At 41.4% G+C, this 20,422-nt stretch overlaps 1 protein-coding gene across 2 annotated transcripts in view; it reads right to left on the bottom strand.

Annotated features, from left to right (window-relative positions):
• LOC146005019 (poly(A)-specific ribonuclease PARN-like) overlaps positions 1–20,422 on the bottom strand; it is a 213,550-nt gene that overhangs the window by 117,785 nt on the left and 75,343 nt on the right. For both annotated transcript variants that reach the window (XM_083144149.1, XM_083144148.1), the window contains exon 7: positions 717–835. In XM_083144149.1, the coding sequence (XP_083000275.1) occupies positions 717–835 (119 nt within the window). The remainder of the gene's footprint in view (positions 1–716; positions 836–20,422) is intronic.

Raw genomic sequence — 20,422 nt, forward strand, 5'->3', positions numbered from 1 at the left:
CTTTGTGTATTACTGAACAACTTTTATGCAGTAACAGCGCTGATCAACTTTACGTCTCTCCTGTTTTGCACTATGTTTGGCAACATGCTGTGTATCCAATGCTCATTTGTTTTGTTCTGCCAGGAAATTTTGGTGCCCTGTGACTCGAAAATGGGCGATGTCAAAGAGAATTCAACTGTTCGCTGATTCGTTGTTTCCCAGTCACCAGCTGAAAATGCGAGTGGTGTAACAATATCGGAATTTCAGAAAGGGAAATAGAATAGAAAATTCAAGTGTTGCCGAAAAGTTCTAATTTTTTGGGTGAGGCACGCTGCATCATTCCACTAACAGAATTTGTACAAGGGAAGCTAACCGCGAAGGCGAGAGTGTCACTTCCGAAAGCAAATTCTCGAGCTTGAGCCATACATACGACACTTCTACCTGTCCCTAGGTTAACGTCAGTATTTTTGCTTTAGGGAGTTTATAATCAATACACATGAATTATCTTGGACGAGATTACATACGGTTTATTATATCTTGTTACTATTTACATATACAATCATATCACACATGCACTGTTCAAATCCATCAAAACTCTAACACAACAAATGAACACCTATGGCTTGTGCCATTGGTACAATCAATTGTATATAAGTTATCAAACACACACACACACACATTCCTTATGTTTAGTGCGCAATTGACTGCAAAGAAGTTCAGCAAATATGGCTACTCACCTACGGAAGGAAATTCAAAGGGTTCCTCAGATAATGTTTGAATCAGATGTCCAAGAACAGTCGTCGTGATCTTCTCTTTGAAAGGATGTGTGCTAGACATTAACTTTGTGTCCAAGATCCTAGAAAAAAATTATTAAACAATTTCAGTATACCAATATGTACACACCTACATACAGCTGGTGCAAAATGCAATGCGGTGCATTTCAAAAGTCATGCAACCCAACCTTACTCCTTATAACATAAAAACTGTAAGATATATCTGTACCAGGTTTCCTGCATTATGAAGCTCATCTACTGAGGTATTTGTAAATTCTTCTTCTATGGTGCTCCGGTCCATATTCGGTCAATGGCCTCCCCAAACTTCCTCTTCTTCTTCCATCCTGTCCTATCCAAGGCTGCTCACTTCCAGTTCCTACTTCCAAGCAGCTGTACTGTGTCTGCTCCAACTGCTTCTTCCCATCTGTTACTGGGTCTCCCCACTGATCTTTTCCCTCCAAAACTCCTTGCATCGCCTTCTTGGGGATTCGGCTGTCATCCATCCTGATTACGTGTCCTGCTCACTCTAACCTTTTAGCTCTCATATAAGCTGAGATGGGTACATCTTTGTAAAGTTCAAGTAATTTCTGATTGGTTCTTATTCTCCAAATATCTTGCACTTTTATTGGCCCAAATATCTTCCTCAGTATTTTCCGTTCAAACATGTCCACCATTTCAGATGCGCTTTGCTTAAATGTCCATGTTTCACTCCCATATACAGGGTGGCGCACAATATGATCCACCATTCTTTTTTTTTTTTCAGATCTGAGATGAGGAATGATGTCATGTGTGTCAACAACAGTTGCAGTAGTCATTAGAAATATTGTGTGATGAAAACTGAAGCATAGTGCATCCACCTGTCCCCAGGGGGTTCGAGTATTCAAAATGGCAGACAAAGGAAGACTTACGACGGAACAGCTATCAGCAACTGGGCTATTTTTCCCCAAAACAAAGAGCATTGTGGGGACTCAGAGGCTCTTTCCTGCACATTTTCAAACTTGGTTGGCCCCCTTGAGTAAAACGATACACAAACTGCATGAAAAGTTTCTAGTGGAAGGAACAGTACAGGAATCAAAGCGTGATCGTTGCAAACCTGTGCGTTCGCCTGAGAATATTGAACCCGTCCACGTCGTTGTGCAGAGAAGTCCTGGCAAATCGACCAGAAAAGCAGCAACACAACTTGGGATATCAAGACGTTTTGTTTTGTTTATGCTGCAAATTAGGGTTTTATACAAAGTAACTTTGGCTCTATGGTTAACTCCATGATATTTAATCAATGGTAGTAATGAGAAGTATGCTTTATTGGCTCTTTGTAATCTATTTCTTACTTCTATCATCTCATCATTTTTGTGTGTGATGAATACTCCTAGATAAGGAAAACTTGATACCACTTCCAATTCATGTTCTCCAATTTTTATATGATTTTCCTTTGACTTTGCTTTCTTTGTTTGGACTACTATTTTTGTTTTATTTGTGTTAATTTGTAATCGAATTTCCTTCCTTTTCTCGTCTATTATTTCCAACACTTATTTAATTGGATCTTATTGATCTTCCTATGATATTGATGTCATCTGCATACCCAACTATTTGGGTCGACTTTTATTCTAATGTTCTTCTGCTATCTGTCATTAGTTTCCTTATCACATATTCCAGAGACAGATTGAACAGGAGTGGTGCCAAGCCATCTCCTTGTTTGAGACCTTGTTTAACTGAAAAGCTCTCTCCAATATTTGCTTCTCTCTTCACACATGCTTTGGTGTTCTGCATCGTCAATCCTACCAACCAAATTAATTTTGTGGGTATTCTGAATGTACTCAATATGTTTCCAATTTTAGTTCTATCAATGGAGTCATATGCTTGATTAAAACCGACAAAGACTTGCTATTTCTATGTTCCCTTCCCAACACTTCTCCAGTATCTGTCTGATTTGATTTGATTTGATTTGATTTAGTTTATTTTACTTCGCGTTTTGTGCCTCTTGGCTAATTTGCGAAGATGAGGATGAGTGATGAAATGATGAAATTGATGAATGGACATTCACAAACAACCAAGCCCGACCGGGATTCGAACCCGGGACCCTTGGCGTCGCAGCGCGATGTGCTAACCACTCGGCCACAGGGTCGGGCAGTATCTGTCTGACTGTGTATATTTGATCTATTGTAGACCTGCCTTTTCTGAAGCCGGCTTGGTACTCTCCTAATGCTTCTTCTGCATATGGTTGCAGTCTTTCCCTAAGTACGCTTGTCCAATATTCCCTGTAATTTTCACACATTTGCTTATCACCTTTCTTGAATTTGGGTAAATTATACTTTGTTTCCAGTTATCTGGCACATGTTCTAGCTCCAGACTTTGCATAGGAGTAAGTGTAGGGATTCTAACAACTTCTTCCCTCCATATTTCCACATTTCTGCTCGTATTCTGTCTTTATCTGGTGCTTTGTTATTTTTTAGGTTCAGAATAGCTTTTCGAATTTCTGCTAGTGTGGGTGGCTCTTCTGACTCTTGTTGGTCTCATTTCTTGGTCCTCATTTTGGGGTTCTGTGTTGTTCAGTAACTGTTCAAAATATTCAGCACATCTATTTAATATTTGCTTTTCATTCGCTAGTAGTGTTCCCTCTTCATCTTTGCAGATGTTTGTTCTTGGATTAAATCCTTCCCTTAAATTCCTTGTGTATCATGTATATATTCCTTTGTTTAAAGTCTTGATTGATTTTTTTTTCTCTGTTACATGTTTTCTTTTCTTCCTACGACATATGTTGTACACTATTTTTCCTAGCTCTTCCAGTTTTTGTTACTTTGCTCTTGTTGGTCTGTCTAGATATGACTGACATACTGAATCTCTTTCTTGGATGGCCCTTTGCATTCTTCATCAAACCTTTCCTTCCCTTTGTTGTACTCCATTGGTCCTAACACTACCTTTGCTGTTTCCTCAATATTTGATTTTATTTTATTCCATATTACTTCTGCTTCTTCTGGAACTTGCTTGTTGGTTGTGCCTACTTCTTTCCTTCCTTCTTAAACCTCTCACTATGTATCTTTTCTGTCAGTTTCTTAATATCTTATTAGTTTCTGTTTTATTTCTTTGTGATTTTGTTATTCATCCTCTGAAGACTACTTTGACTAGGTAATGGCCTCTTCCACAACTGGCCCCTCTGTATGATCATACATTTATAATGCTTTTTGATTGTTGGTTCTTCCATCAGGTGATCTCCCTGTATATTTATGTATTTGTTGTCTGGGGAACATTGTGGATGCTATTATCATTTTTTTTACTAATTGCCAGGTCAATGAGTCTTTGAGTATTATTGTTAGAATTTCCATGTAACCTGTGCTTTATAGATTTCCTGTTTGCTATTTGTGCGTTGAGGTCCTCCATTATTATCTTCACATCGCTGGATGGTACTCTGTCTATTGTCTTTTCTAGTTATTCATAGAAGTCATCATTTATTAATTGTTCTTTTTCTTCTGTACGTGCATAGACAATTATAATGGTTACATTAAATTATTTAGTTCTCATTCTTATTTTACACATTCTCTCATCTATAGGTTTAAAATCAATTATGTTCTCTTTCATTCTTCTCTCTACTATGAAGGCCACCCCTGCTCCTTTATTTCCTTTCTTTTTGCCACTACTGTATATAACAAGTGTCTTTGTTTCCCATATATCATTATCTGTCCACTTTGTTTCCTGTAGGGCAGCTATCGGTATGTTATATTTAATCAGTTGGTTCCTGACTATTTTCAGGGCTCCTGGTTTGAGAAGTGTTCTGATGTTCCATGTACCCATCTCAATGTCCACATAGTTTCGCCTTGGTTGTCTTAGTTTATGTCCATCCTTCCATCCTTCCGAGGCTCTGATTGTGGTTTCGTAACTGTTGGAATTTTTCAGGGCTGAGTTGTCGGCACAGCACTCAACTCCCAACCTAGTGGACCAGGATTTTATTTCAGGGTTTACTTCTTTAGCCTTTGAAGTTTCCCTTCTCCACAAGACAGTGGGTTCCCTCTTCTCCCAAGAGAGTGGGTTGCCTCTTCCGCCATCTCTGCCGTTCCGAAGGTCTCCTTCTCCGACACAGATGTCGTTGAGCTCTTCAGCGTATCCCTGGTAAGGGGCCTTTACAAGGTATTACTCCTCTAGGTTCCTCCGCCTCCTCAGCCGTTCAGATGACCATCCATCTTCTTCCGCCTTTGGAGCTGTTGACCAATAGGTTGCTTCTTAGTCTGGCTCTTTACTTGCTAGTTTGCCCGGCATGGGAGACCCTGCCAGTAGCTAAGCTAATGGCCGGTATAGCCTAGGGGATCATCAGAGCATGCAAGCCTCACCATCAACTACAAGGTCCTGCAACGACTAGGTTGTAAATACTGAACAGTATAATGTATCAGTATGTTCCACACAGGAAATACTATAAATTAATCAATGGTGAAGTCATATTTCATATTTTTTCAGAATGACACTTTCGGGTGAGGAAAAATTTAAGAAACTACTAGGACTGAGCAGATCGGTGTTAGAAAGTATCAATTGGAATTTATTTACTAATACCCGCAGATATTTTCCAGCATTTTAGTCTTTCAAGGGGTCTGCAAAAATGCTGCACGACACTTTCACGAAGTCCAAGTATCCTAGAAAATATGAAAGATTCGAACTTTTTAAAATATATTGCATCAGTTTTGCATGAAAAGATGGATTTTGTGATCATATAACACGTATTTTAATATTCTGATGTAATTCTTCAATATTTTAAAATAAAATTCTTGGTAAATTGACATATACAATATGTTACCCTGCCCCCGTGTCAGGGCAACAGTGTTTTTTTTTCCTTATTTAAATATTTATTAATATGTTAATTAATTACGTAATCAAGTGTATAAACATTTATATATGTTATTAGTGTAAATCAATTTATTATGCATTTTTAGGTTCGTATTATTCCATGTATAAATACCATGTAGCTCTCTGTTCTTGCTTCGTGTTTCGAACGTTCAAAAGAAAGGCGGGCAGTTTAGCTGTTAAAGATTAAAAATTTTGAAAGAAGGGCGGTTGGCAACAGACGCCAACCAAACGTATATAAACTCCCAGATGAGAGTAGGGGAGGTCGGCTGTTGGAACTGAGACTTGGAAGGGAGAGGCTGTTTTTGCTTCGGTTAGCTAGGACCGGAGGACAGGTCTCCCGAAACGGATGCTGTAAGAGATTGGATTGCCGGGCAAGCTAGTGCCTTGGTGTCCAGTTTACAGGTAAAAAGGTAGTTTGTACTGGATGTTATTTTGAAGTAATTACGGTGCGCCGGGCAGCCTAGTGCCTTGTCACCGTGGAGTGTTGAGAAATGTACACGTCGGGCGGCCTAGCGCCTGTTAAGACGTTTCTTGGAGTAACGCGAGTCTACCTTGTGACAAGCGTACTTCAGATGTAATTCATAAAATGTAAAGCATCCAGGTACAAACAATAGAGATTCCAACATCAAAATTAGAGTTTTGGCCCGATAAATAATTAGAGAAATGAACGTTCGGATACGACCTGTATATACTTCAAATTTTACTTTAATTAAACTATAGAAAATATCCAAAATTTCCGTTTTTAATTTCACAAACGCTGGACAAGGTAATTTATCCCCCTGATCATAAAGGTTTTGCAAAAGTTATCCGTTCTCTCTTGTAGTTAATTATATAATTATGTTGACTTGTAGCAACCCACGTGCATTGTCGTACAAAGAAAGATACCCCTAGACAAATCTGAGCCGAGTACGAAGTGCACCGAAACTAGAGTGCGGAGGTAAAGTGTGGGGGGCCAAGCGAGTAACAAATTTATTTGTGGGCTCTGTCCGGGATTGAACTTAATTATTTGGGGGTTCTGTCCGCGATTGAACTTAGTTATTTGAGGTCTTGTCGCAGGATATTGAACGAGATTTTTGCTTTGAAAGTTAAGGAGAGAAATGGACGAGGATCGAACCGATGATCTTGCGAAACAGAAAAGGGGAAGTTACAAAAATGTCGCTTGGTAACTCGAGCAGGTCCAGCCCGACCGCGTTAGAATTTTCTGTTGTTGAGGAACAAAGGTGCGTTCCGAGAGTGACAATGGACGAAATTCGTTTGCCGCTTCCGACATTTGAGGGAAATGTAGGCAAGGAAGATGCTTTTTCGTATCTGGATAGGATTCAAGATTACGCGAGAACGCTGAAAATTTCTGAAGATGATCGATCTTCTGAAGCAGTTTATTCCTCTTTCGTTGCGAAATGAAGCGAGGGAGTGGTTTTTGTTCACGGAACCGTTCGGTGTTTTTCACAATTCAGGCATAAATTCTTGCAAGCTTTTCATGGATTGGATTATCAGAGAGAAGCAGAGTTATTTTTGTCTCAGAGGTTTCAACTTGCTAACGAGGGATTGGCGGAATACGTTCGCAAAGTTGACAGGCATTTTAGCAGGATAAAGAATTCGGCTTCTGCACAGGAGAGAATTGACTTTGTGAAATCGCACTGCAATCCGGTATTTAGGGATTATTTGTACAACAAGACATTAACTTCTATGAGAGAAATGAGCGAGTACTCGCTAGAATTGCAATCGGAGTTTTTGGAAAGGCAGAGATTCAAGTCTTTCGTTTCGGAAGACGAAATTCGTAACTTGGCCCTAAGAAAGTCAGTTAACCAGGAATGCGAAGAGGAGAGGGGGAGAAAGAAATCTGATATTTTCTTGGACCCTGTGAGCATTGGTTTTGACCGCCCGAAAGTCGAGCGCTTGAGGGCTGAACATGTGGTTTCATGCCCTCCACCCTCGCGGCTTGCGGTGAGGGATGAAAACAAACAGAACCGCTTTTCGAAGGAAGATTGCAAGAGAAATAAATTATGCTACACTTGTGGACAGAAAGGTTGCAGAGCTTCAAATCACCATAGGGAAAACAAGATTAATGAACGTGGGAAGGAAGCAACAAAAAACTCGTAGAGTCGCCACGAATTTGTCAAGTTCGTGGCGTGGAAACTGCAAATTTTACACAGAAGGAAAATTTTTCACCTCACAATGTAAATGTAAAAGACGTAAGGGAACCTATCGTTTTATGCAACGTGGGTAATGTGGAAGTACACGCATGTATTGATACGGCGTCGTCCAATAACTTTGTGTCTTTGGAGGTTTTCGAGAAAATGAAGACAAATGGAGTAAAGTTGAAGGGTTACAAAACTAAAGTAATACTTGCGGAAGGAAATGTGGAATCTTTGGGGAGCGCTTACGTGAATATTAAGTTTCACGGACACAAGGCTCGGGATCAGATATTTGTGTTATCTAATGCTAATCATGAAATGTTAATGGGAAGGACATTAATGGCTAAGCTGGGACTTATACCCATGATTCATCGTAACGGGTGGGCAATTGAGCCTGATCTTTCGAAAATCGTGCCTTTTGATGCGCCGTCGACACGTGACAGCGTTGATGCTGTTGGTTCTAGGGGACTGGGTTCGATCTCGAATGGAGTCCGAGAGAACGTTTCTGCTTGCGGAGCGGAGACACGTAGCAGCGACATCAAGGAGGAGGGGGTTGACGAAGAGAGAAGGATTGCCATGCTGATGGAGGGTACCGATATCTCAGAGGAAAACAAGCCGAAATTGATTGCCATACTGAGAAGGCATATTGATGTTTTTCAAGATAAACCGGGATTAGCAAAGGATTACGAGGTTCGTTTGGATGTGAATAACGAGAAGCCGTTCCGAGCGAAACCTAGGCCACTTTCTGAGCAAAAGAGGAAATTAATGAATCAGGCGATTGAGCAGATGCTTGAAGACGGGATCATTGAAAGGGGTGATACAGATTACCTTTCACCGCCTATCCTTCATGTGAAGAGAGATAACACATGTAAAGTGATCATCGACAGCAAAGGCTTGAATAAGAGATTGGAGGCTAGACGTAGAGAAATACCTGATACGAGGGGCGATCAGGTTGCTCCGACCCTAACATAGAAGGAATGACGTCACGATTGATTTTTTATTTTGTTGTTGTTTAGTGGTCCTTTATATGCTTTCAATCTGAATTGCAAGTCTGAGTAGCGTACAGTTTTCTTTTGACAGGGGTTTAACTGAGTGAAGTTGTGTCAATGTGCCAGAATGGAGAAAACTGAGGTGAGAGCGGTGATGAAATATTTTGTGAAGAAGAAGTGGACGGTATCCAAAATTCATGAGGACTTGGTGGATACATTAGAGGACAGTGCTCCTTCATACAGTATGGTGAAGAGATGGTGTCGTGAGCTTAATTGTGGGAGAGAGTCGTGTGAGGATGAACATGCAGGTGGAGCACCAAAAACTGTCATGACGACCGAAAACATTAACAAAGTCCACGATATCGTGCTGAAGGATCGTCGAGTCACTATCCGTCATGTTGCTGAGATGCGCGGCCTGTCATATGGCACTGTGCAAAACATAATTACCCGGGAATTGCAAATGAAAAAAATTGCTGCAAGATGGGTCCCTCGAAACCTCACCCCAGATCAGAAGCTCACCAGAGTGCTCATCAGTCAAGAACTTCTTGCCAAGTTTCGTGCTAATATAGACAATTTCCTTGCCCGATTTGTAACTATGGATTAAACATGGGTCCATCACTTCGACTCAGAAACAAAATCACAAAGCATGGAGTGGAAACACCCACATTCTCCACCAACGAAGAAGTTCAAGGTGAAAATGTCAACCAAGAAGGTGATGGCCTCAATTTTCTGGGACTGCAAGGGTGTCCTTCTTGTGGACTATCTACAAAGAGGCCAAACCATCACTGGCACATACTACAGTGACCTAATCAAGAAATTACGTGATTCCATCAAGAAAAAGAGGTGTGGGATGTTGACCCGTCTTGTGCTCCTTCACCAGGACAATGCACCTGTCCACACCTCATGCATTGCGAGGGCCGCTATCGCAGATGCATCGTTCAAATTGCTGCCCCACCCACCCTATTCCCCAGATTTGGCCCCCAGTGATTTCCATTTGTTCAAGCATTTGAAGAATGACATTCGTGGGCAAAAATTTTCTGATGATTCTGAGGTGATAAGGGCTGTGGACTCATGATTAAAGGAGCTGTCGGAAGAATTTTTTTTGCAAGGTATCCAGGCGTTGGAGCACCGATGGGAGAAGTGCATTGGAGTTGCAGGGGAATATGTTGAAAAACAATAAAAAAAATGAAACCCTATTGCTGCTCTTTCTATGTTAGGGTCAGAGCAACCTGATCGCCCCTCGTATTAGGTCGACAATATGTAAGCTTTCTGGAGGAACTATATTTACAGTTCTTGATATTCCGTTTGCATTTGCAAATATGCAGATTTCTGAAGATACAAGAAAATATGCAGGTTTCTTGACAGAAATGGGAACGTTTAGATACAAAAGGTTATTTTATGGCTGTCGTAGTGGACCTTTTCACCTTGCGGAACTGATGCAGAAGACGCTAGGAGAGCATTATCAAACTGATGCAATATGTTATTATGATGACGTAGTTATTGCAAACGCTACCGAGGAAGAACAACTGAGAGTGTTGGATTCTGTTCTGGGAAAGATGAAAGACAAAGGACTGACGATTAGTTATCGAAAGTCGCGTCTCTTCAGAAAGAAAATTGATTTTCTTGGGTTTACAATTTCAGAAAATACCATATCTTGTGCGGAAAGTAAGAGGAAACAGGCAGAGCAATTGCAGCGCCCGAGAAATATCAAGCAGGTTAGGAGACTAGTAGGTTTCTTAAATTTTCTGTCGGATTTCATAAAGGACCAAGCAAAGATATCCAAACCGATCACGGACTTGTTACAAGGAAATAGGAAATTTTCTTGGGGAAAAGAACAAGAAGAGAGTTTGCAGAAAATGAAGGATGCAATTGTAAATAGTCCTGATCTCAAGATTCCTGACGTTTCGAAACCGTTTCACTTGTTTGTAGACTGCTCTGACATAGCGCTTGGCTATATCGTCGCTCAGGAGGACGACAAAACGAGAAAATTGCAGACTGTTGCATTTGGGAGTAAGAAGCTGTCTGAAACTCAGCGTTCTTATTCTGTCACAGCGAAAGAGTTATTTGCGTTGACCATGGGTCTGGAGAAATTTGAATATTACTTTCTGCAAGCACCGGAAGTGATAGCTTACACTGACCATTCTGCGCTCGTGGATATCTTGAAATCTTCTCATATTCCGAGCCACATAAACAGAATGATAAACAGGGTGACCAGGTTTCCAGTTACAGTAAAATACATTGCCGGTAGAAATAACACAGCGGTTGACTACTTGTCGAGGATCGAAGCGGGATTCTCTGAAAGGGAGAATTACATTGGATCTTCGGATGCAGAAGAGAATTATCCGATAGAGGACATCAAGCCTGATGGATATTTCAGATTAGAGATGCCGGATGGGACGATAATGGAACACCACGAGATTCCTAAAGTCGAAGGCAAAGTGTGTCAGAAATTCGACCGGAAGCAGAAAAGGAAAACGGAAGCGATGTTTACAGATGCAACTGGCAACACTGTAAATGGAAAACAGACGGACGGACAGAAAGAAACTTCGCCGCCCGTAGATCTTAACGATAAAGATATATGGAAAAGAGGACAACAGAGTGATCCTTATTTGTCAAAATTAATTGGATGTTTAAATGGAGAAGAAATTGAAATAAAGGATTCTCGAGAGAAGAGAAAATTTGACTTTTATCTCCAACATTCCTGTCTCGACGATGATGGACTGCTTTACCGTTTCGTTGACGAAAACACTGGACTTTATCCACCGTTTAGCTCCAGATTGAAGCTGTGGGTACCAGAGAAGTTGAAGAATGAAGTACTTAAATCTTCGCATGATGATTTATTATCTGCGCACTTAGGACATGGAAAGACATTGTTTAAGGTTCTAGAGAATTATACTTGGGACGGAGTAGTCAAAGATGTCAGTAACTATTGCAAAAGTTGTATCACTTGTCTTCAGTATAATCCTGACAACAGCAGAAAGATGGGATTTATGAACTCGAGAAAATCTACTGCGCCTGGATACAAAGTGTTTCTGGACATTTTTGGACCACTGCCTACAAGTACGAAGGGTAGATACAAGTACTGTTTAGTCATTCAAGATGAGTTCTCAAGGCACATTAGTTTGACACCACTTAGAACTACAACGGCGAGGACGATCTCGCAAGCATTTTTGAAGTACTGTTTTCAGTCAGGATTCCCGAAATACGTTGTCAGTGACAACCAGAGTGTATTTCGAAGCAAACTGTATTCACAAACGTTGCGCTCTGTGAATTGCAAGTCTGTCTATATTACGCCATATAGACCGAAGGGAAATAAATCAGAAGCAGCTATTAAGATAATCAAGCAAGCACTTGGGAAGTTCTGCAGAGAACACTCGTCGTGGGCTGAAAATTTGGACGCGATAAGTTTTGCCATTAAAAATGCAACGAATTCGATGACTGGATTGAAGCCGTCATTTTTGTTCTTTGGACGTGATTTGTACACACCGCATGACACTCGGAAAATGGAGCTTCAGAGGGAAGATGGAACCGGGGAGGACGTCACGGCGGAAAAACAGATGGATTACGTCATACAGTTAAAGGAAAGAATGGGCGCGGCTTTCGAATTTGCAAGAGAAAAAGAGGAAAAGACGAGGCAAAAGGCGTCAAAGGCCTACAATAAGGGTAGAAGAAAGGTTAATCTTCGTGTCGGAGATCGAGTACTGCTTCAAGAGCATAGAATTTCGTCTGCTTTTAATAAGCAAACTGCGTGCTTTTTCCCGAAATTCAAAGGGATCTACAGAATTCTGAATTTCACTGCTCCAAATAATGTTGTCTTGGAAAAGGAAGGTGAGGGGAAGAGAGTTCTGGCTAACGTTGACCAGCTGAAGGTCGTTCCGAGAAGAAATTTGAGAAGTGTGAGGGAAAGCACTCGTCCCTAAATTCTACCCTGAGAATCCATCTCAAGGGGAGGGGGTAGAAGGGCTGTGAAAAATGATGAAAAGGAAGCCGAGTGACCGACTTCTAGTTTGTACAGTAGTAATTAAGTTCCTGATTTATTGTCGCTACACATTAGTGTCCTGGTAAATTCATTTCTTGTGAATGTAAGATTTAAAATTACGGACTGTTGTATTTTATGTTATGTCAACCTTTTGCCGATAAAGGGTGGTGACAATTGTGAACATGAAGACATGAGATTTTCATCGCTAAGAGAATGCTGAAGGATGGCAGTTCGATGCCCGAAGAAGGAAGGGAATTCCTTAAAGATGAAAAATGGAAAAGCCATATTTAAGTCGGGTCGTGTGATCGAACGATAGAACTTTTTGAAAGCATTTGAAGCTGAAATTTGGCAGAAGTCGAACCGAGTACCGCGGATGTCCCAGACGCAAGGACTAGGGGACTAAGGAGCCGGAGGTTCTTCGGATGGACCGAGGAGGAGGCTGAGACGACCCTAGAGCGGGAACCGGGCATGTTCTTTGGAAGGTGGAGGAGCTGAATCTGTCTGCACCTGGGAGCAGTCCTGATGACCAGATGACCGAGATGTCCAGGAGGTTACAGGATTCCGGAGGAAGAAACAGTGTGGAAATAGGATATTTAGTGCAGTGAAATCGAGACTCTTCTTTTTCAGAGACGTTTTTGACGTGTAGTGAAAATAACTTTTCAGTGAACTTTTTTCTTTTTTTTCAGATACAGTGCTTAACTTTTCTCAGTGACTTTGAGACAATTCACACAGACTGAAATTTAAATTTCAGATTGAATTGTAACGCTGGGGAGGGGGAATCTGTTACCCTGCCCCCGTGTCAGGGCAACAGTGTTTTTTTTTTCCTTATTTAAATATTTATTAATATGTTAATTAATTAGGTAATCAAGTGTATAAACATATATATGTGTTATTAGTGTAAATCAATTTATTATGCATTTTTAGGTTCGTATTATTCCATGTATAAATACCATGTAGCTCTCTGTTCTTTCTTCGTGTTTCGAACGTTCGAGGAAAAGGCAGGCAGTTTAGCTGTTAAAGATTAAAAATTTTGAAAGAAGGGCGGTTGGCAACAGACGCCAACCAAACGTATATAAACTCCCAGATGAGAGTAGGGGAGGTCGGCTGTTGGAACTGAGACTTGGAAGGGAGAGGCTGTTTTTGCTTCGGTTAGCTAGGACCGGAGGACAGGTCTCCCGAAACGGATGCTGTAAGAGATTGGATTGCCGGGCAAGCTAGTGCCTTGGTGTCCAGTTTACAGGTAAAAAGGTAGTTTGTACTGGATGTTATTTTGAAGTAATTACGGTGCGCCGGGCAGCCTAGTGCCTTGTCACCGTGGAGTGTTGAGAAATGTACACGTCGGGCGGCCTAGCGCCTGTTAAGACGTTTCTTGGAGTAACGCGAGTCTACCTTGTGACAAGCGTACTTCAGATGTAATTCATAAAATGTAAAGCATCCAGGTACAAACAATAGAGATTCCAACATCAAAATTAGAGTTTTGGCCCGATAAATAATTAGAGAAATGAACGTTCGGATACGACCTGTATATACTTCAAATTTTACTTTAATTAAACTATAGAAAATATCCAAAATTTCCGTTTTTAATTTCACAAACGCTGGACAAGGTAATTTATCCCCCTGATCATAAAGGTTTCGCAAAAGTTATCCGTTCTCTCTTGTAGTTAATTATATAATTATGTTGACTTGTAGCAACCCACGTGCATTGTCGTACAAAGAAAGATACCCCTAGACAAATCTGAGCCGAGTACGAAGTGCACCGAAACTAGAGTGCGGAGGTAAAGTGTGGGGGGCCAAGCGAGTAACAAATTTATTTGTGGGCTCTGTCCGGGATTGAACTTAATTATTTGGGGGTTCTGTCCGCGATTGAACTTAGTTATTTGAGGTCTTGTCGCAGGATATTGAACGAGATTTTTGCTTTGAAAGTTAAGGAGAGAAATGGACGAGGATCGAACCGATGATCTTGCGAAACAGAAAAGGGGAAGTTACAAAAATGTCGCTTGGTAACTCGAGCAGGTCCAGCCCGACCGCGTTAGAATTTTCTGTTGTTGAGGAACAAAGGTGCGTTCCGAGAGTGACAATGGACGAAATTCGTTTGCCGCTTCCGACATTTGAGGGAAATGTAGGCAAGGAAGATGCTTTTTCGTATCTGGATAGGATTCAAGATTACGCGAGAACGCTGAAAATTTCTGAAGATGATCGATCTTCTGAAGCAGTTTATTCCTCTTTCGTTGCGAAATGAAGCGAGGGAGTGGTTTTTGTTCACGGAACCGTTCGGTGTTTTTCACAATTCAGGCATAAATTCTTGCAAGCTTTTCATGGATTGGATTATCAGAGAGAAGCAGAGTTATTTTTGTCTCAGAGGTTTCAACTTGCTAACGAGGGATTGGCGGAATACGTTCGCAAAGTTGACAGGCATTTTAGTAGGATAAGGAATTCGGCTTCTGCACAGGAGAGAATTGACTTTGTGAAATCGCACTGCAATCCGGTATTTAGGGATTATTTGTACAACAAGACATTAACTTCTATGAGAGAAATGAGCGAGTACTCGCTAGAATTGCAATCGGAGTTTTTGGAAAGGCAGAGATTCAAGTCTTTCGTTTCGGAAGACGAAATTCGTAACTTGGCCCTAAGAAAGTCAGTTAACCAGGAATGCGAAGAGGAGAGGGGGAGAAAGAAATCTGATATTTTCTTGGACCCTGTGAGCATTGGTTTTGACCGCCCGAAAGTCGAGCGCTTGAGGGCTGAACATGTGGTTTCATGCCCTCCACCCTCGCGGCTTGCGGTGAGGGATGAAAACAAACAGAACCGCTTTTCGAAGGAAGATTGCAAGAGAAATAAATTATGCTACACTTGTGGACAGAAAGGTTGCAGAGCTTCAAATCACCATAGGGAAAACAAGATTAATGAACGTGGGAAGGAAGCAACAAAAAACTCGTAGAGTCGCCACGAATTTGTCAAGTTCGTGGCGTGGAAACTGCAAATTTTACACAGAAGGAAAATTTTTCACCTCACAATGTAAATGTAAAAGACGTAAGGGAACCTATCGTTTTATGCAACGTGGCTAATGTGGAAGTACACGCATGTATTGATACGGCGTCGTCCAATAACTTTGTGTCTTTGGAGGTTTTCGAGAAAATGAAGACAAATGGAGTAAAGTTGAAGGGTTACAAAACTAAAGTAATACTTGCGGAAGGAAATGTGGAATCTTTGGGGAGCGCTTACGTGAATATTAAGTTTCACGGACACAAGGCTCGGGATCAGATATTTGTGTTATCTAATGCTAATCATGAAATGTTAATGGGAAGGACATTAATGGCTAAGCTGGGACTTATACCCATGATTCATCGTAACGGGTGGGCAATTGAGCCTGATCTTTCGAAAATCGTGCCTTTTGATGCGCCGTCGACACGTGACAGCGTTGATGCTGTTGGTTCTAGGGGACTGGGTTCGATCTCGAATGGAGTCCGAGAGAACGTTTCTGCTTGCGGAGCGGAGACACGTAGCAGCGACATCAAGGAGGAGGGGGTTGACGAAGAGAGAAGGATTGCCATGCTGATGGAGGGTACCGATATCTCAGAGGAAAACAAGCCGAAATTGATTGCCATACTGAGAAGGCATATTGATGTTTTTCAAGATAAACCGGGATTAGCAAAGGATTACGAGGTTCGTTTGGATGTGAATAACGAGAAGCCGTTCCGAGCGAAACCTAGGCCACTTTCTGAGCAAAAGAGGAAATTAATGAATCAGGCGATTGAGCAGATGCTTGAAGACGGGATCATTGAAAGGGGTGATACAGATTACCTTTCACCGCCTATCCTTCATGTGAAGAGAGATAACACATGTAAAGTGATCATCGACAGCAAAGGCTTGAATAAGAGATTGGAGGCTAGACGTAGAGAAATACCTGATACGAGGGGCGATCAGGTTGCTCCGACCCTAACATAGAAGGAATGACGTCACGATTGATTTTTTATTTTGTTGTTGTTTAGTGGTCCTTTATATGCTTTCAATCTGAATTGCAAGTCTGAGTAGCGTACAGTTTTCTTTTGACAGGGGTTTAACTGAGTGAAGTTGTGTCAATGTGCCAGAATGGAGAAAACTGAGGTGAGAGCGGTGATGAAATATTTTGTGAAGAAGAAGTGGACGGTATCCAAAATTCATGAGGACTTGGTGGATACATTAGAGGACAGTGCTCCTTCATACAGTATGGTGAAGAGATGGTGTCGTGAGCTTAATTGTGGGAGAGAGTCGTGTGAGGATGAACATGCAGGTGGAGCACCAAAAACTGTCATGACGACCGAAAACATTAACAAAGTCCACGATATCGTGCTGAAGGATCGTCGAGTCACTATCCGTCATGTTGCTGAGATGCGCGGCCTGTCATATGGCACTGTGCAAAACATAATTACCCGGGAATTGCAAATGAAAAAAATTGCTGCAAGATGGGTCCCTCGAAACCTCACCCCAGATCAGAAGCTCACCAGAGTGCTCATCAGTCAAGAACTTCTTGCCAAGTTTCGTGCTAATATAGACAATTTCCTTGCCCGATTTGTAACTATGGATTAAACATGGGTCCATCACTTCGACTCAGAAACAAAATCACAAAGCATGGAGTGGAAACACCCACATTCTCCACCAACGAAGAAGTTCAAGGTGAAAATGTCAACCAAGAAGGTGATGGCCTCAATTTTCTGGGACTGCAAGGGTGTCCTTCTTGTGGACTATCTACAAAGAGGCCAAACCATCACTGGCACATACTACAGTGACCTAATCAAGAAATTACGTGATTCCATCAAGAAAAAGAGGTGTGGGATGTTGACCCGTCTTGTGCTCCTTCACCAGGACAATGCACCTGTCCACACCTCATGCATTGCGAGGGCCGCTATCGCAGATGCATCGTTCAAATTGCTGCCCCACCCACCCTATTCCCCAGATTTGGCCCCCAGTGATTTCCATTTGTTCAAGCATTTGAAGAATGACATTCGTGGGCAAAAATTTTCTGATGATTCTGAGGTGATAAGGGCTGTGGACTCATGATTAAAGGAGCTGTCGGAAGAATTTTTTTTGCAAGGTATCCAGGCGTTGGAGCACCGATGGGAGAAGTGCATTGGAGTTGCAGGGGAATATGTTGAAAAACAATAAAAAAAATGAAACCCTATTGCTGCTCTTTCTATGTTAGGGTCAGAGCAACCTGATCGCCCCTCGTATTAGGTCGACAATATGTAAGCTTTCTGGAGGAACTATATTTACAGTTCTTGATATTCCGTTTGCATTTGCAAATATGCAGATTTCTGAAGATACAAGAAAATATGCAGGTTTCTTGACAGAAATGGGAACGTTTAGATACAAAAGGTTATTTTATGGCTGTCGTAGTGGACCTTTTCACCTTGCGGAACTGATGCAGAAGACGCTAGGAGAGCATTATCAAACTGATGCAATATGTTATTATGATGACGTAGTTATTGCAAACGCTACCGAGGAAGAACAACTGAGAGTGTTGGATTCTGTTCTGGGAAAGATGAAAGACAAAGGACTGACGATTAGTTATCGAAAGTCGCGTCTCTTCAGAAAGAAAATTGATTTTCTTGGGTTTACAATTTCAGAAAATACCATATCTTGTGCGGAAAGTAAGAGGAAACAGGCAGAGCAATTGCAGCGCCCGAGAAATATCAAGCAGGTTAGGAGACTAGTAGGTTTCTTAAATTTTCTGTCGGATTTCATAAAGGACCAAGCAAAGATATCCAAACCGATCACGGACTTGTTACAAGGAAATAGGAAATTTTCTTGGGGAAAAGAACAAGAAGAGAGTTTGCAGAAAATGAAGGATGCAATTGTAAATAGTCCTGATCTCAAGATTCCTGACGTTTCGAAACCGTTTCACTTGTTTGTAGACTGCTCTGACATAGCGCTTGGCTATATCGTCGCTCAGGAGGACGACAAAACGAGAAAATTGCAGACTGTTGCATTTGGGAGTAAGAAGCTGTCTGAAACTCAGCGTTCTTATTCTGTCACAGCGAAAGAGTTATTTGCGTTGACCATGGGTCTGGAGAAATTTGAATATTACTTTCTGCAAGCACCGGAAGTGATAGCTTACACTGACCATTCTGCGCTCGTGGATATCTTGAAATCTTCTCATATTCCGAGCCACATAAACAGAATGATAAACAGGGTGACCAGGTTTCCAGTTACAGTAAAATACATTGCCGGTAGAAATAACACAGCGGTTGACTACTTGTCGAGGATCGAAGCGGGATTCTCTGAAAGGGAGAATTACATTGGATCTTCGGATGCAGAAGAGAATTATCCGATAGAGGACATCAAGCCTGATGGATATTTCAGATTAGAGATGCCGGATGGGACGATAATGGAACACCACGAGATTCCTAAAGTCGAAGGCAAAGTGTGTCAGAAATTCGACCGGAAGCAGAAAAGGAAAACGGAAGCGATGTTTACAGATGCAACTGGCAACACTGTAAATGGAAAACAGACGGACGGACAGAAAGAAACTTCGCCGCCCGTAGATCTTAACGATAAAGATATATGGAAAAGAGGACAACAGAGTGATCCTTATTTGTCAAAATTAATTGGATGTTTAAATGGAGAAGAAATTGAAATAAAGGATTCTCGAGAGAAGAGAAAATTTGACTTTTATCTCCAACATTCCTGTCTCGACGATGATGGACTGCTTTACCGTTTCGTTGACGAAAACACTGGACTTTATCCACCGTTTAGCTCCAGATTGAAGCTGTGGGTACCAGAGAAGTTGAAGAATGAAGTACTTAAATCTTCGCATGATGATTTATTATCTGCGCACTTAGGACATGGAAAGACATTGTTTAAGGTTCTAGAGAATTATACTTGGGACGGAGTAGTCAAAGATGTCAGTAACTATTGCAAAAGTTGTATCACTTGTCTTCAGTATAATCCTGACAACAGCAGAAAGATGGGATTTATGAACTCGAGAAAATCTACTGCGCCTGGATACAAAGTGTTTCTGGACATTTTTGGACCACTGCCTACAAGTACGAAGGGTAGATACAAGTACTGTTTAGTCATTCAAGATGAGTTCTCAAGGCACATTAGTTTGACACCACTTAGAACTACAACGGCGAGGACGATCTCGCAAGCATTTTTGAAGTACTGTTTTCAGTCAGGATTCCCGAAATACGTTGTCAGTGACAACCAGAGTGTATTTCGAAGCAAACTGTATTCACAAACGTTGCGCTCTGTGAATTGCAAGTCTGTCTATATTACGCCATATAGACCGAAGGGAAATAAATCAGAAGCAGCTATTAAGATAATCAAGCAAGCACTTGGGAAGTTCTGCAGAGAACACTCGTCGTGGGCTGAAAATTTGGACGCGATAAGTTTTGCCATTAAAAATGCAACGAATTCGATGACTGGATTGAAGCCGTCATTTTTGTTCTTTGGACGTGATTTGTACACACCGCATGACACTCGGAAAATGGAGCTTCAGAGGGAAGATGGAACCGGGGAGGACGTCACGGCGGAAAAACAGATGGATTACGTCATACAGTTAAAGGAAAGAATGGGCGCGGCTTTCGAATTTGCAAGAGAAAAAGAGGAAAAGACGAGGCAAAAGGCGTCAAAGGCCTACAATAAGGGTAGAAGAAAGGTTAATCTTCGTGTCGGAGATCGAGTACTGCTTCAAGAGCATAGAATTTCGTCTGCTTTTAATAAGCAAACTGCGTGCTTTTTCCCGAAATTCAAAGGGATCTA

Source organism: Lepisma saccharinum, chromosome 22 (assembly GCF_977018435.1).
Source record: "Lepisma saccharinum chromosome 22, izLepSacc3.1, whole genome shotgun sequence".
Taxonomy (NCBI): Eukaryota; Metazoa; Arthropoda; class Insecta; order Zygentoma; family Lepismatidae; genus Lepisma; species Lepisma saccharinum.